The 16203-nt window shown below is 40.4% G+C and overlaps 1 protein-coding gene across 1 annotated transcript in view; it reads right to left on the reverse strand.

Moving 5' to 3' along the window:
- Nucleotides 1-14573, reverse strand: part of MSL2 (male-specific lethal 2 homolog (Drosophila)) — a 32838-nt gene extending 18265 nt beyond the window's left edge. Inside the window, exon 1 of the mRNA XM_012664620.1 lies at nt 13268-14573. Coding sequence (XP_012520074.1) covers nt 13268-13409 — 142 coding nt within the window. The 5' untranslated portion in view covers nt 13410-14573. The remainder of the gene's footprint in view (nt 1-13267) is intronic.
- Nucleotides 14574-16203: the final 1630 nt, after the last annotated feature.

Genomic DNA, 16203 nt, shown 5'->3' on the forward strand with positions numbered 1-16203 from the left:
AGCCACTGTATTCACCAGACATTGTACCACTGGCTATCACTTCTTCCAGACTTTGGACCACTTCTTACAAGGAAAAATATTCGATTCTCAACAAATTGTAAAAAATGTCTTTCATGATTTCATTGCAACTCACTTTCCAGACTTCTTCACTGTTGACATAAACAAGCTACCTTTAAGATGGCAAAACTCTGTCAATAGTTTAGGCACATACTTTGATTAATTGTACTGCTTCTTGTTTAAGATATAATAAACTTTTGACTTGAATCGGACATTTCATATTTAATGACCTAATAGTTTTCTACAGACGTACACTGAAGTCGAAACCTCTCAAAAATCTTTTCATTAGGCAAAATTCATGAGTACTATGAGTGCTACTATAAACAATAATAAGCTCAGGTCAAAGAGAAATGAATTTGAGACTAGAGAACACTCCTAAGACAGCACTATTTTACTCTTGGTGGGAATTCCCTAGCCCAGGTCTTTTTTTTTTTTTTTTTTTTTTTTTAAGACAGAGTCTGTCTCTGTTTCACAGGCTGGAGTGCAGTGGCACGATCATAGCTCACTGCAACCTCAAACTCCTGGGCTCAAGCAATCCTCTTGCCTCAGTCTCCCGAGTAGCACATGCCACAACACCCAGCTAATTTTTAAATTATTTTTGTAAAGATGAGGGTCTCACTACGTTGTCCACTCTGGTCTCACACTCCTGGCCTCAAACGATCCTCCCACCTCTGCCTCCTAAATTACTGCAATTGTAGGGCTGAGCCATCACACCAGGCTCTCTTCTTTAAATTTCTGATTGAGGAGCAGCACTTAAAATCTGTTCCTTAAACCTCCACCCAGTTAATTTTAGCATAAACCAAAAAGTCTAGGCCTCAAAGAAATCAGCAGATCCAAATAACAAATTAAGGTTTTGAAATTATTAGTTCCCTAATTAAATATCCAAGCAGCTATGCCCAGACCAGCATTAGCCCCTTTAAATATCCCTGATCATCCAGATTCCACAGACTTATAAACTATTTTCTTTAAAATATCTAGCACAAATAATGACAGAAAAAATATGCATTTTAGTTAAAAACAAGGCAGGAGGAGAATATGACAGATGTGCATTAGTCACTAAAAATGATGACACAAAGTGGAAGTATTTTGACCAAGCAATTATTTTAAAGTTCACTATATAACTTTAACTAAGTACTACTACATTGAGACCAGTGATAAACATGCATGCCAATTTTACAGGGATTTGAGGGGTGAAGCAAAAGAACAGTTAAACACTGCAATTTTAACAGTATGAATGTTACTCGAGCCAAGCTGTTTACTGAAGATCTGAATGGTTAAACTTTAGAATGTCTTTAACTTTCTATTTCTACAGTTAACTGAAAACTATGACAAAATCCTTCTGGTACTCAGGGTGTAAGTCAGTAGTTTATACAAGGTAAGTTTCACCAACTATCATTATAAATTAAAAAACCAAATGTTCATCATAGATTATTAAAGGAATGATGTATAACCACTCAGTTCCACAACATCCATAAACTCAAGTCATGCCTCATTTCATATTCTAGTAAGAATTAAAAGAGAATGCCAGACATCATTTATCTTAATAACTAAGTAGGGAAGACTTTCATAGAGTGTGGTTACAGAGTACTTTTGTAATATTCCATTTTCCTATTTTAGCAAAGCAACGATAGTCGCTCATGAAATTATTGCCAGTTAGATAATATAGGCTGGTCAGTTAGGCACAATTAACTTGATTCATAGCTGAACAACCAAACATTAATCAATAAACCAATATAAATCTAGATCCAAATTTCCCAAACTGGTGTTCCATGGAACCAGAAAGGTTTATTACCCTCTTAGAAAGTCATCCCAAAATACTTCAGCATCTTAAAACTGAATACTACAGCTGTCAAGAAACTTGCTTAACACAGCATTGCTTAAATTTACTGGCACACGCTCTTTTTTAACCTAACACAAGGAGTATTCTAAGACAGCACACTACTATGATCCAAGGGTTAGTATCAGAATCACTTACATAGCCTACCCAAGACCTGACTCCATATCTGGGGATGCTGCCCAGGAATGTGTATGTTTAAAAAGCATGCCAAATTCCGACACACAAACAGGATTAGGAAAAGATACTTTAACCTTTTTTCGCCTTGAAGCTACCTTTCGCAGTAACAAGAACTCGTGAGGATTTTTCCTAATCATTTCATCACTTAAGTAGAAAATGCAATGAAGGTATTTAAAGGGATAAAAGTACTCGTAACCAGCATATGACTAAAGATTATAAGATTATAAAGTTCATTTTAATAAAGCATACAAAGACAATTTATCTAAATTTCGTAAAAAATGCATTTTGATGGTGTACCCACTTTAAAATGACATATCTTGTTTGTAAACTCATGAATTTTTTTTTTTTTTTTTTTTGAGACACACTCTCACTCTGTTGCCCAGGCTAGAGTGCCGTGACATGAGCCTAGCTCACAGCAACCTCAAACTCCTGGGCTCAAGCAATCCTTCTGCCTCAGCCTCCCAAGTAGCTGGGACCACAGGCATGCGCCACCACGCCCAGCTAATTTTTTCTATATATTTTTAGTTGTCCAGCTAATTTCTATTTTTTTAGTAGAGACGGGGTCTCGCTCTTGCTCAGGCTGGTCTCGAACTCCTGAGCTCAAACCATCCACCCGCCTCAGCCTCCCAGAGTGCTAGGATTACAGGCGTGAGCCACCGCGCCCAGTCATGAATGTTTAAAATGTAGGCTAAAATCGAATACATTATACAGGGACAAAACCGCATGTGTGCATCCTTGAATTCTTCTTTTTACTTAAAATATTTTTTAAACATTTTTCTGTTTTGTTACTAAGTGATAAACCAAAGGTGGCTTCAGATTGGTATATGCAAACACTTCAAATAACACATGACAAGCATATGTAGTCTTTAAGTCTCTAAAAATAAAAAACTATAGGGGATAGCACTATGTTTTCTCTTTTCAATATTACTTTTAGAAATATTTCCAAAGTCTTGTTGAGATACAGGATGTCAGACCAACACCAACAACTTACCGAGAGAGGTAAAAATAATCATGAACCAAATATTTAAAATCATTTACATTTTTATGTTCCTCATTATCTACCATTTATTTTAATATCACCTTAATTTTCTTAGGGTTTCTTGTCTCTAATGGTCGGTCAATTAAATGCGCAAAGAATTGAAACAATAGGCCTAAGAGTTAACAAAATACATGACTAACGAAACAATTTAAAACCTTCACGACAGATAAAAGGATTCAGCTGAATTATTAACTGGTTATGGCACCACTATTTGCCCAGATACTCATCTGGCATCTCTTCAAATTACCTCATTTTAAAGAAAGAAAAATTGTTTTATCTCTTTTTCTAAATAACAGAAACCTTTTATTACATGAACACTATGGAACACTTTCTTGACCCCAATTTACTAAGTTGAAGAAACTGTTCTAGAGGTCTACAAGTGATGAGCGCCAATGATCTGTTTATAACCCCATCTAGGCTCAATGTTTTAAAATCAAAACTTGAAAAATTTGAGATGAAAACACTGAATGAAGGCAGTTTCCAGCACTCCCACAGCTTTCAAGAACAAATAAGACTCCCTCCATTGTTGCCTCCATCTCCCTACTCTGTGTCCATCTCCTCCTTTCCATTTTTCCCCTCTAAATCCTCCCTGCAAAAAAAAGAAAAAATCTAAGTTGTTTAGTTGTTATAGCACTGGCCAGTAGAACTTGATGCAATGATGGAAATGTTTTATATGCAATGTCCAATAAGGCAGCCATTATCCCTATGTGGCTTCTGAGCACTTGTAGCTAAGTATAACTGAAGAACTGGATTTTAAGCTTTAGTTTTAATTAAATAAAATTTAAATTGTCACATATGGCTTGTGGCTCTGTATGAGGGTAGGTTTAGAATGTGATCTTACTCTGCTTCCAGATAAAACAATAATCACATTTACTCTCCTGCCTGAAACAATTTAAAAACTGAGAACAAAATAATGCTTTTCAAATATTGAGCAACAGGCAGCACAGAACACTGATCTCTAGGAGGGGGAACAAATGAGGTGAACCCCACAACTGCCCCACCTTACTGCCTGGAAATGGTTTTCAGGCTGGAGCACAGGGAGGGAAAATTCAGACAAAGCCTGGTGGTCTCTCTGAGTTGGGAAGACAGAACTAAAACGCCAAGACAGCTGGACGTCTTAGGGCAGAGTACCAGAGATAAGAGAGCTGCACAGAGAAAGAGGTCCAGAGATTTGCACAAAGTCCTTCTGAAGTCTTCAGCTGAGTACTGGCTAGCACATTTATATAAGACCAGAGAAGCCCCAGAAAAGAGCACTGGGAGCAATCCAGGTAATTCCCAGAAGCAGCAGTGTAATGCCTGTTCCCACCACCTGAAGTGAGAAATCTCATAATTCACAAAGCATCACACATAGTGTAGTCAGAAGGTTCTTGCCTTAGAAGAGTAGAAAAATTAGCCCCTAGAGGTTGCTGTGGTCCCACCTAACAAAAGCTTAAAAAGAAGCCTCAAAAGGATCAAACAGTCTCCAAGTAAATTAACCTCATTCCTAGAACAAAGTTGAAGAATATTTATAGTACAAAGATATACAGCAACAACGTAAAATTTTACCTACAAAGTAAAACTCACAATATCTGGCATCTATCCAAATTAACCAGGCATGCAAAAAAGGAAAATATAACCCATAATAAGAAGAACCAATCAGAGCAACAAACCCAGAAATGACACAGATGACAGAATTAGTAGACAAGAACATTAAAAATGAAAGTTATCATAACTATATTCCACAGGTTCAAAATTGTTTTATGTACCCAATAACAGGGCTTCAAAATACATGGAGCAAAAACTGATAAAACTCCAAAGAGAAACTGACAAACCCATAATTATAGTTACAGATGTCAATGCCATTCTCTCAATAATTGACAAAACTAGTAGAAAACCAATGAAAGAAGATTTGAACACCACTATCAACCAACTTGTGAAAATGTTTTAATTGACCAGCAACATTTGTGGAACAACATTTGTTCTCCAACTGCCAAACAAAATAAAGCAAACCTGATTCTTAACCAGGTAACAAAGTTCCACAAAATAATTCAAAATCACATCATTCAAATTCTACGGTTCTAAATAGTGTCCAGAGCACAATCATTCCTGGGGATTACAAATCCAAATGCTTACAGGGGCAAGCAGGTAAAGCTTTTAAAAATTTAAAAAAAAAAAAAATCGACAAAGGCTGGGTATGACCAAGGGCAAACTGGAGAGAGCATACACACGGCCCAGCCTGCAAGGGAAAACCCCTCTCTACTGCAATGAGGGAATGCTTCTATTCAGTGCTTCCATTGTTACAAGACTTTACAACTTTCCAAGAGGTACCTAAAATCTGGATTTTTATGTGAATCCCAGATTTTGAAACTCTGATCACCAGTTCAATAAATTTTTAACCAAGCTTTAAAAAAAGAGTCTCAAGGCCAAATTCACAACCAAATTTCTAGCTCTAGTCCAACAACCTCATCTTACAAATGAAACAGAAAAATCAAATAATTTGTTCAAGTCATCAAAGCAGATAATCCCACCTGCCTATATCTAAAATACTGTGGACATGAACACAAAAATCCACACTTTCAGTGGAAATTAAAACCAGGATGCTGCCAGAACAGTTAACTTAGTGATGCTTACCTTCTCAGGAATGACATAAAAACTGTCTTCCAACAGTTGAAGGGCAAAATTTCTGAATTATTCCAGAGGACAAAATTAAAATTAGTGGAGATAACCTGTATGTATAGAGAAGGTGACTTGGACAAAATGAAAGCAAAGAAAAGAAAGCTCTTTTGGAGAAAAAAAAAAAACCTGTCAAACAATGAAATGGCTATTTTGCAGAGTACTTAGCTCAAATACCTGAATTTTCTCAAGATACAATACCGTATTGCTACAATCCCTGAAAAATATTTTAATTGGGCTGTCCTTACCAGACTACCTCCACTCTTCACGTCTCCCTCACCAAAAAAATCAACATCCTTCCTACTTCATTTCTGATATGAACCGAGGTACACTTTGACTCCTTCAATTTTTCTGTGCATCTGTATTAAACTGCCAAATTTTGTCAGTTCTTCAACACAATTCAGTGCAGTTGTCCCTTGGTATCCGTGGAGGATTGGTTCCAGGACCTCCCTCAGAGAGCCAAAATCAGAGAATGCTCAAGTCCCTGATATAAAATTATGTAGTATTTGCATATAACCTATGCACACCCTCCCATATACTTTAAAACCATCTCTAGATTACTTATAATACCTAATACAATGTAAATGTATTACAATACCTAATACAATGTAAATGCCATGTAAATAGTTGCTAAACTGTATTGTTCAGGGAGTGATGACCAAAAAGAAGGTCCGTACATATTCAGTACAGACACCATTTTTCTTTGGGAATACTTTTGATCTGGTTGGTTGAATCCACAGACGAAGAACCCAAAAATATGGAGGGTGGACTGTACATTTTTATCAAGTATATACTATCTGAAAGCACTGTGCTAGACATGTTTATAAATTTAAGAGTAGGAAATACCTCATATCATCCATTCATAGCAAGATAAGCCCAACTTTGACAAAGTAGAACACAACACATATCAAAGAATTAAAATGTTATGATAACCACAGGATAACAAAATTTTCCCTACACATTATCTTGTGTTGTTCCCCTCCCCCTCTTTTTTCCCACTCTCATAGCTCTATTCAGGCCTCTAATACAGATACATCTATTATCTTTCCCTGAGTTCACCCTATTCCAATCAAACAAAACCCATATTTGACCCCCAAATTAATCTTTTCTAAAAAAGAATTTGACCACATCACTCTCCTACTTAAACATTGTTTCTCAAATGCTTACAATATTGATTTGCAAATCCCCCTCCCAATAAAGATGGGCAGTTAAAATGGAAACTACAAAGATCTGACCACAGATTCAAATTCGATTAGTTTGGTGTCAAGACTGAGAATCTGAATTTTAACAAGATTTTAGGTGATTTTAATTCAAGTGGCCTACAGAACACACTTTGGAGGGGAGGGGGAACATGCCTACAGAATGAATATCAAATTCCTTAGCCTGGCATCAAAGCTGCCCACACAAAAGCCTCCTGAGTAACCACTATAGGGCAAGGGTTGTCCTATAAGGACTCTTTATTCCAGATAAACTTGATTTACTGTTGCCCAAACAAGCCAACCATTCTCTTTCAAATCCTACTAAAAATGTCTAACTTCGCCATTCCTCTTGGCCCAGCTCAAGCCCACAGATGCTAGATCTCACCAGACTGAAACATTTTCTCCTGCCTAATTCTACAGTACCGTAATGCCTGCCTTGAACCATTATTTAAACTAGCATTATTATTAACTTTTTAACTTTCCAATTTATATGATGAAGGGCTGTGAATCAAACCTCTTTTCATCTCTCTCAGTATCCAGGAGTCCTTTCCCTAAGGCAATTTCATTTTGCATAAACATACCCAAGTATGAACAAATACTTTGGAATTCTTAGAATACTAAAAGAGAAAATTGTAAAAAGAAAGTTCTTCTTAGGAAAAGAAATCAAACAGTTAAATAAATATCTGAAATAAGTGTATCTGCCAACAAAATTGCTAAACATTGGTATTCCTTACCAACCTACTAGATTAATGCTCCCTAAAGAATTCTTCCCAGATCAGAGAGAATGGGTGAATTTAAATTCCAAGAAAAAACTGGTAAACCAAACTCTGCATTAACACCAATCAGGTTTGGTTAACCTTTGACTCAAACAGCTATTCAAAAACAAATTACATGGAGGAAAAAATACCTTTTTACGGTTAGTAAATTTTGAAATTTTGACATTTTTACAGGTACAAAAATGTTAACTTGAGGTTTGGTATAGCATAAGTGCCTCTACTCCAGCACTTATCCAATAATTATTGGTTTACTTATCTATCTTCCCCATAACACTGACCAGCACATGAGACCAGGCCATTTGTTTTATTCATCTTTCTATCCCAGCATCTATAACACCATACGTGATTAATAAAGATATAATAAGGTTTTCAAGATAAAAAATGATAGCAATTCTCCAAAGATAATATAAAAAATGGCCAAAAGCACATGAAAAGATGTTCAACCATCACTGATCATCAGAAAACTGCAAATGAAAACCACAAATGAGATATCACCTCATACCCATTATGATGGCTACTATCAAAAAAACAGAAAATAACAAGCGTTGGTGAGACTGTGTAGTAATTGGAACCCACGTGCGCTGTTGGAATTGTAAAATTGTACAACCATCATGGAAAACCGTATGGAGTTCCTCAAAAAATTAAAAATGGACCTACCATATGATCCAGCAATGCCCCTTCTTATGTATATATCCAAAAGAATTGAAAGCAGAGTCTTAAAGAGATATCTGCATACCCATGTTCATAGCAGCACTATCCACAATAACCAAGAGGTAGAAGCAACGCAAATGTCCATTGATAGATAAATGGATAAACAAAATCCTGTCATATGCTATAACATGGATAAACCTTGAGGACACTATGCTAAGTGAAATAGGCCAGTCACAAAAAGACAAATAGTGTATGATTCCACTTACATGAAGTAACTAGAGTAGTGAAATCTACAGAAAGTAGAATGATGGTTGCCAGGAGCTGGGTGTAGGGGAAAATGGGGAGTTGTTGTTTAATTTCCATAGAGTTTCAGATTTGAAAGATGCAAAGTTCTGGAGATCTGTTTCATAACCATGTGAATATTCTGTATACTTAACACTACTGAACTGCACACTTAAAAATGTTTAAAATGATAAATTTTATGTTACGTGTTTACCACAATAAAAAAAATTTAATGATAGTGATTCCAAGTAAAAGGAAAATAAAACCTTAAGTATCAAATAAACTCATGCTTGAGAAAAAACAAATATAAAATATAGCACCTATATAAAAGTATTCAAATAGCCTTTAATTTAGCCTTCGTCTAAACAAAATGTAGTTTTAAAAAAGTCACTCAAGGTTATATGTTCAAATTATGTATTAGAAAGCTCCTGCTATTCATAAATTATTGTTTGCTCAGTCACAAAGTATTTCTGCTAAAAGAGAAGCATAATTCTAGAACTGGAAGAGATTCTTTAAAAAAAAAAAAAAAAAAGTCCCAAGTATTCTGAGCTTCAATGAAAGAGATCCTTGAGTGACCCTACCACTAAATCCAACATGGGTCCACAATGGCAAAATGACAAAAATAAGGAAATGAAAGTAGTTTTTCATAAAGCCAAATCTGTTTAATTTTAATTTTGAAACAACATCTTTACTATTAATACTTTGATGATGCTGAAAAGTTCTCTTCAATGGTACAAGTATTTACCCATTCAACAGATTAGTGTCTGTTGAGCCAGGCACTGTCAGGATGTACAGAGGTACAATGGTACACACAACAAGCAAGGATCTCACCCTCAGAAAACTACCTAACTTAAGAGTAGAATGTAAGAGTAGCAGTAAAGAGAGATAAAAGACTTTTGTTTTTAAGCCCTTAACACTCGAAACAAAAAGCTGGTAACCATATGTCACCCAGTGTCAGTGGGAAACAATCTCCAACCTCTATTTTATAAATGAGTAATTGGGTGTCTAAAAGGGCCACAACTATTCAGTAAAACCAAAGCCAAAATCACTTTGTTTCTAGACACTAATTAAAATACCAGGAAAATATTCATGTGCCTGAGATCTGACCATAAAATTTACAGGACCCCAAATATCTCCAAGAGCAACATTTTTCCATTTAACATGCCCTTCTATTAAACAGTGCTCACAGGATTTGATTCTATATATCCAACTTGTTATATCATCTGAAGACTTACAAGTTTAATGAAAATTTTAAATCCCTAAGGCAAAATTTATCAAGTCTCACACTGACAAGCAAATCCAACATGTAGAACAGGAGCAAGGAATTGACGCTTAAAAATAGTACCCATATTGATTCTGTCTTGGTCATTGTTTCTGTGGCCTAGAAAGTACAGTAATTCTCTGGAGCATTGCTATTTCATTCACTAGAAGTTTCAGAAGGTTTAAATATACAAAGCAATTGAAAAACAGTGATAATCAGCTAATTAACATTTCAAAGAATAACAAAACTGTAATTCCAGTGAATAACTGAGGTTTGCCAATAATTGACCTGACAGTTCAGTCTCTTCCCTCACCTCCTCCCACCTTTCTCTACTTTTGTACAAAGACAGGATATGAGGCACCTGATATGTGCCAAGACATTCAATCTGTATACATGTTCTCATGGTTCAAAAAGTTTTTTCAAACCACTTAAAAATAAGCCCACATATAACACAAATTTGGAGAAATAAACTTGAAGCAGATAAAGCAAACTGGCAAAAAAGTTAAAGCAACTTGCCTACATAGTAAGTATAAAAGCCAAGAATTCAACCTAACTGCAAAGTGTGTAGGGCTTTTACTTTGCCTTCTTCACCTCCTTCCTCTGAGTCTGTCATAAACACCTAAATACAAATCACTGGACAGGAGAGAGAAGGTGAAGCGAGAGGAATAAAAAAATGTGCAAAAAACAGTATTTTCCGTAAGAAGTTTATTTTTTATATATATATAACAGAAGAATCAGACTGATATAAAAACTGCACTGAAAGGAGTTATAAGTACCTTATGACTAGAACAAAGGGTTACAGAGGATCAGAGGACAAAGAGAACTTTTTGCTGCAGAAAGCAAGGAAAACTTCACCGAGGAGGGAGGGAGTTGAGTTAGACCCTTAAAGAAAAGTATATTCTAGGCAAAAGGAACTTAAGGGAGCAAAGGTAAGGAAAAGAGGAGGAAGATATAGGGCATATCTGAAAAAAGCAAAATCATCAATCTGGCTGAAGCAGAGAAATTATGTAAAAGCACAGCTGAATACAAGGTTGAAAAGGTAGGACTGAGTCAAGTGTTAGAGGACCTGTTGAAACAAACTCCTTATTTACAGCACTAAGATAGAATTAATCTTCATCTTTACATACTTATTATTATCATGAAATAAGATTGCAGATGTACCCATTAATTTGAATGGGTTTATGCTTCTGAGCTAAGGAAAACAGTCTAGGACAGTACCTAGTACAAATATGATTAAATGCTGGAGCTGAATCCAAATAACTCATTTTTTTCTATCTCTAGATAACCACTGACTTATGTCCAAAAAGACTAGGAGGGAAAATACCTGAACCTACATCCATACTACCGAAACTTCATGCCAGTTATTCAATTAAGGGAGAAGTAGATAGAACTCACAAATCTTTTCCACTGGATGATGGGGAGAGAGGCTTGAACAAGAGGGAATAATTACAAAGCCCCAATGTCAGAAAAATTCTCCTTGTGTTGTCAAGACTTGTTTTTTTTTAAAAAAAGGCTACGGTTGGACTTTTTTTTTCAATGTAGCTTTATCTTTAATGCCATCCTTTAAAATCCAGGTTAGAATTTGGGAAAATGTTCCATTAGACCACCACTGTCCTAAAGATATTGGTAAGAAATTAAAATCCCAAACATCTACATGATTCAAAACTACCATTTTACCCTTAGAGACCCAAGTCCCACCCATCTAGTGAAAAAAAGATGTACTAGATTTCACAAGTGTTACTTGATAATAACCGCTCTATTGACGCTCTATCAACCTCTGGGTAAGACTGAGTGGGCAGCCTGCCATGTGCCCTCCCTTTCCCCTACTTCACCACAGCAGCACCCCTCCCCCTAAAAAAAAGAGAAAAAAGTATATGGAGAAGGAAGTTATGGCAGCTCCATTTCCTAAGTCTTCAAACCATCAAAAGCTGTGAAGACATAAAAAGAACAAATCCACAAAAGTGGGAAGTAGACTGAGAGGGTACTGTGAAACCAAGCAAATTCTCCACATAGTTACATTTGTAAAATTTAAGCTGAAAGGTAACTTCAAATCTACCCCAAAGCTCTCATTTTACCCATCAAGAAACTGAGGCCCAGGGCAGTTAAGTGATTTTCTCTGGGCTACTGCTTCCCTATATAGGTGTTAAATGTCAGTTACTAGTCACAGTAGCACTTAATCTCTAGTTCACTTCAGTTACTTAAATGTTTACGACATTAAGCACCTGCCTTGCAAAAAACACAATCTCCACCTCTTCTGCACTACCCCCCCAATCACCAAGTAAGTGCCTTGCCTCAGAGATATACAGAATGCTAGATGAATCTCAAATGAATACTGTTTTCCCCTTCAGCCACAACTGTCAAAAAATTTATCTTCTTCCTTTATCTACTTTTAAATAAAGAAGAAGCCTGAAAGTGCCTGAATTTCTCAAGGTCTGACTAAACAAGTGGATCAACAAAACCTCAAAATTTGGGGTAGAATATTAAGTCAAGCAATATATATTACTGCTTTGCCAGTTGCCCTTTTCCTTTGTATTAACGTTTCAATCTAGGTTTTCTGAAAAGTAATTAATGTACACGCACAGTTAACCCAAATTATCATCACTTCCGAGACATTTCAATATACAATTTAGCATCTCCTCTCTCTTAAAAATAATTTAAAGGTATCCTGCCTACTACGAGTTAATATTCTTTTGAAAAAAACATCTAAAATTACCCTCTACCAAGCCACATATATCTAAATCACAAAATGAGAAACGTAGTAAGTAAAATTCCCACCAGTTAAAAAGCACTTAGAGTACCATCAGTCTTCCCTGGCTCACTGCTAACCGTCAAACCGTCAAAGCATTTGTTGAGAACCTGGGGGAAAAGTTCTGCACCGAGTTCTCTGGCTGTGGGTGCATCAGATTATACCACCACCCCCACATAACGCCAGTCTGGGGAAATGCAAACATGCCACATGTACATGTTTTAATCATGTTTAACCACGTCTGACCACGGTGGGTATTAAATCAGTTCTCGTAGCAAAGGTAAAAGAAAAAGCAGCACTGTGCATGCATCTTACCCCACTTAACACACCATTACCAGATGAACCGAGGAGAATTAAACCGTTTTGAACGTTAAGGCCGCTGTACAAAGCGGTTTGAAAGGGTTCTCTGCTTTTCTGAAATGCCGGGCAAAAGTCCCTTGGCAAGTTTCAAAACTAATGGCCATAATACTACTGCACAAATAACAAAAACTAAATACGAACTACCATGCCGTCAACCCGTTCACGTTACCACTGCCCAAAAGGCTTTTTTAAAACAAGCATCGAAAAGGGAACAATAAAAAGTGTCTCACCGCAAACACAGCACGAGAGGGACTGTCGGAAGTAAGGCAAGAGCCTGTTAATCTCAGTAAACGCCTTGGGGTCTCCGGGGTCGTAGTTGAGCACTAGGCGGCTCGCGGAAATGTAGAGAGCAGTAGCATTCACGGGGTTCATTGCAGACACTTCGACACCAATGGCTCCCGGTTGAAAAGAAATTCCGGATCCAACTTTGTAAGCAGTCAGGGAACAATGACGAATTTGCAACAATTCGGAAGAAATCAGAGCAGAACCATTGGCCAAAGTAACCAAAATCCGTGCAAGTTTGTGGAGCTGAAGCAATCCTCCCACACATGGGGCCTTGGCGCCCCTCCTCCGTCCCTGAGACTTTCAGACGAAAAAAGAGAGAAGAGAGAGACACCAGCGTTCGAGTTCGTCCGGAGCGTCCACAGAGCGCAGAACGCGGCGGGTTGGGCGCTCGGGGCGGGACTCGGCTCTCAGTCTAGCCCCAAGGCTCGGCGGGCGGCCTTCGCTCGAGCTGCATCTCCGAACCTGGAGGCACCTCCTCTGGTCGAGCTGGCGGGCGCGGGAGCAGGCCCCAGCCCGGTCCCAGGGGCGGCACGCTTCTTACAGGCTGCAGGGCCTCTTACTCCATCACAGCGCCCGGCGAGGAGGCAGCGGCGACAGCAAGGACGACGGCTCGGGCGTCGGCTTCCCCGACCTAGTGCAAGACGCCGCGGCGGCGAAGGTTGCTGTTGCGGCTGGCTAAGGCCGCCGCCGCTCTCTCCATGTCGGACGCGGGGCCCAGACTGCGCTCTGGCTCTCCGCCCCGGCGGCTGCAGCCCGCTGTTCCCTGAGGTGGCGAGGCGGGCAGGAGAGTCCCTCACCCGAGAGGGGAGGGCTGGGGAGGAAGTGCGCGGGCCGCCGCCGGCGAGCGGGAGGGGGCGGGGAGCAGGCCCGGCCGGGCCGCGGCGGCGCCCCTAGCTCCTCAGTCGCACACTCCGGGGTCACCAGACGCAAGCGCCGCCCCCTCACTGCCCGGCCATCTTTTCGGCGCCGCACAACACAGACAACTCCTCCGGCAAGCACGACGGCCACCGCCTGCAGCTCCCGCCCGGCCGCGGCTAAAGCGAGCGCTCACACCGCCAGGCCCCGCCGCCGCCCAGCGCATACAGCAAGGCCCCGCCGCAGGCCCCTCCCCCGTGCTTCTCCGCCCTCACCCCGACTCCACGCGCCACTCTGGCTCGGTAGGGCCCAGGCTGCTGCGGCCTTAATGGATCCCGCGGGCTGTGCAGCACCTCAGGCCCTGCTGGCGACGACGACCGTTACCCCAACGGGCAAAGCCACTGTCATCCCCGAGACTCCCCCGCCACCGTCGTCGCTAGCGCTCGCACGCATGCGCAGACCACAATCTCACCCCTCCCCCCGCCCTTTCCTTTCCCTTCGCTTCCCTTTTCCCCTGCTTCTCCTCTAAGAGCCCCTCCACGGCCTCCCAGAGCTACCGGCTCACTCCGCGCATGCGCATTTCACCACCCGGCTCCACCGCCTTTCGCCCTTACGCGTGCGCTTTGACCGCCCACCCAGAAAACCGGATAAACACATCAGCTCGCTCGCGCCAGCCCCTCCCGGCTGCCAACCCACCCTGGGCTCACTGCGCATGCCTGGCTCTCCACTTACGGCTCTCAGAACGGAGCATGCTCTCTGCGAGCGATAGCTTTCGCCGCCCCTCCCCCATGTGCTCTCAAATTCCCTTTCCTAGGCGTGTGGGCTGTGGTGAAACATTCGTTAGTTGGCACATCCTTCCCTAGTGTAGGTTGTAGGCTTCCCGCATTACACTGCCTCTATGCCCGCCAACGCTAAGGCCCAGCTTGGTCGCGCCATGTGGCGCACCGCACTGGCTTCAACGCGGCCTCTCCCAGTCCTGACTGATCGCTGTGTGAGGAAATAGCCTCTCACGGCCCCAAGCCCCGCCCTCGCGGCCTTCGTTCTGCAACGGCGCATCCGGACCACCGAAAGGGCGCTGCCTCGGCGCCTGGCTCTCGCCAGCCGGGCAGGCATGCAGCAGTCAACGTGGCTGCGCGCCCAGCAGGCGTGCGGGCGGTGTCTCCCTGCTGTCGTCGGCAGTCCGAGGTCTGTAAGGCCCTGGCAGGCGCTCTGTAAGCGGTGGGGCTCGAACCCACCGTCCCTCTCCAACCCGTCAGGGCCTGGCTGTTCCCACGGCCTCTGCCCTTGCGGTCTGACCGACACCAGCGCCGCGGATCAGGCCCCGCGGAGCTTGCACGGGAATAGAGTCCAGTCTTTAAAACAAAACGAACTCATTTTTTTGTTTGTTTTAGCTTTTTTGAAAGACTCGGCCCTTCTATGTGAACACATGTCTTGAAGAATGCATGGCCTTGCTCTAGAACGATCCCGAGTTCTTTAAAGTGTCTGTTTTTTAAAACAAGCTTTTGCCTTGTTTTTTCAGGAGACCAAGGGCACTGAGATATAAATAAACAAAAGCCTAACTTAGATGATTCCCCTCCCCTCTCGAAGTACAGAACCTTTTTCGAGTAGCACAAATAGAAACAGACCGTAGGAACCATTTCAAATCTCTGGACACACCAAAACTCTTCAGCATAATTTTTTGCACATAGATGAGTCTGCAGATGTTTGCAAAGTGAAATTTATGGTGTAAATTTTGTGGCGTATGTTATGTATATATACACATAGGCATGTATATGCCATATGTAAATGGGGTGCATGTTAGTTTTTAGGGGCTTGCCACTTGGAGTAGAAATGAAAAGAGAATCCATGCAACCTCTGATACATAGTTTCTATTACCATTTGAAGGCAGGTTTTTTTTTTATAAGGCCTAGCATATTATCATCACTTAAGTATTAAGCAAATAGGAGCCCAGCTTCCTGATTTTGTTTAGCAGCAAAGCAGAAATTAACCAAAGCTGTGCAAAATGTATTTGGTAGACTTGTATGTG

Source organism: Propithecus coquereli, unplaced genomic scaffold (genome assembly GCF_000956105.1).
Source record: "Propithecus coquereli isolate 6110/MARCELLA unplaced genomic scaffold, Pcoq_1.0 Scaffold12, whole genome shotgun sequence".
Classification (NCBI taxonomy): domain Eukaryota; kingdom Metazoa; phylum Chordata; class Mammalia; order Primates; family Indriidae; genus Propithecus; species Propithecus coquereli.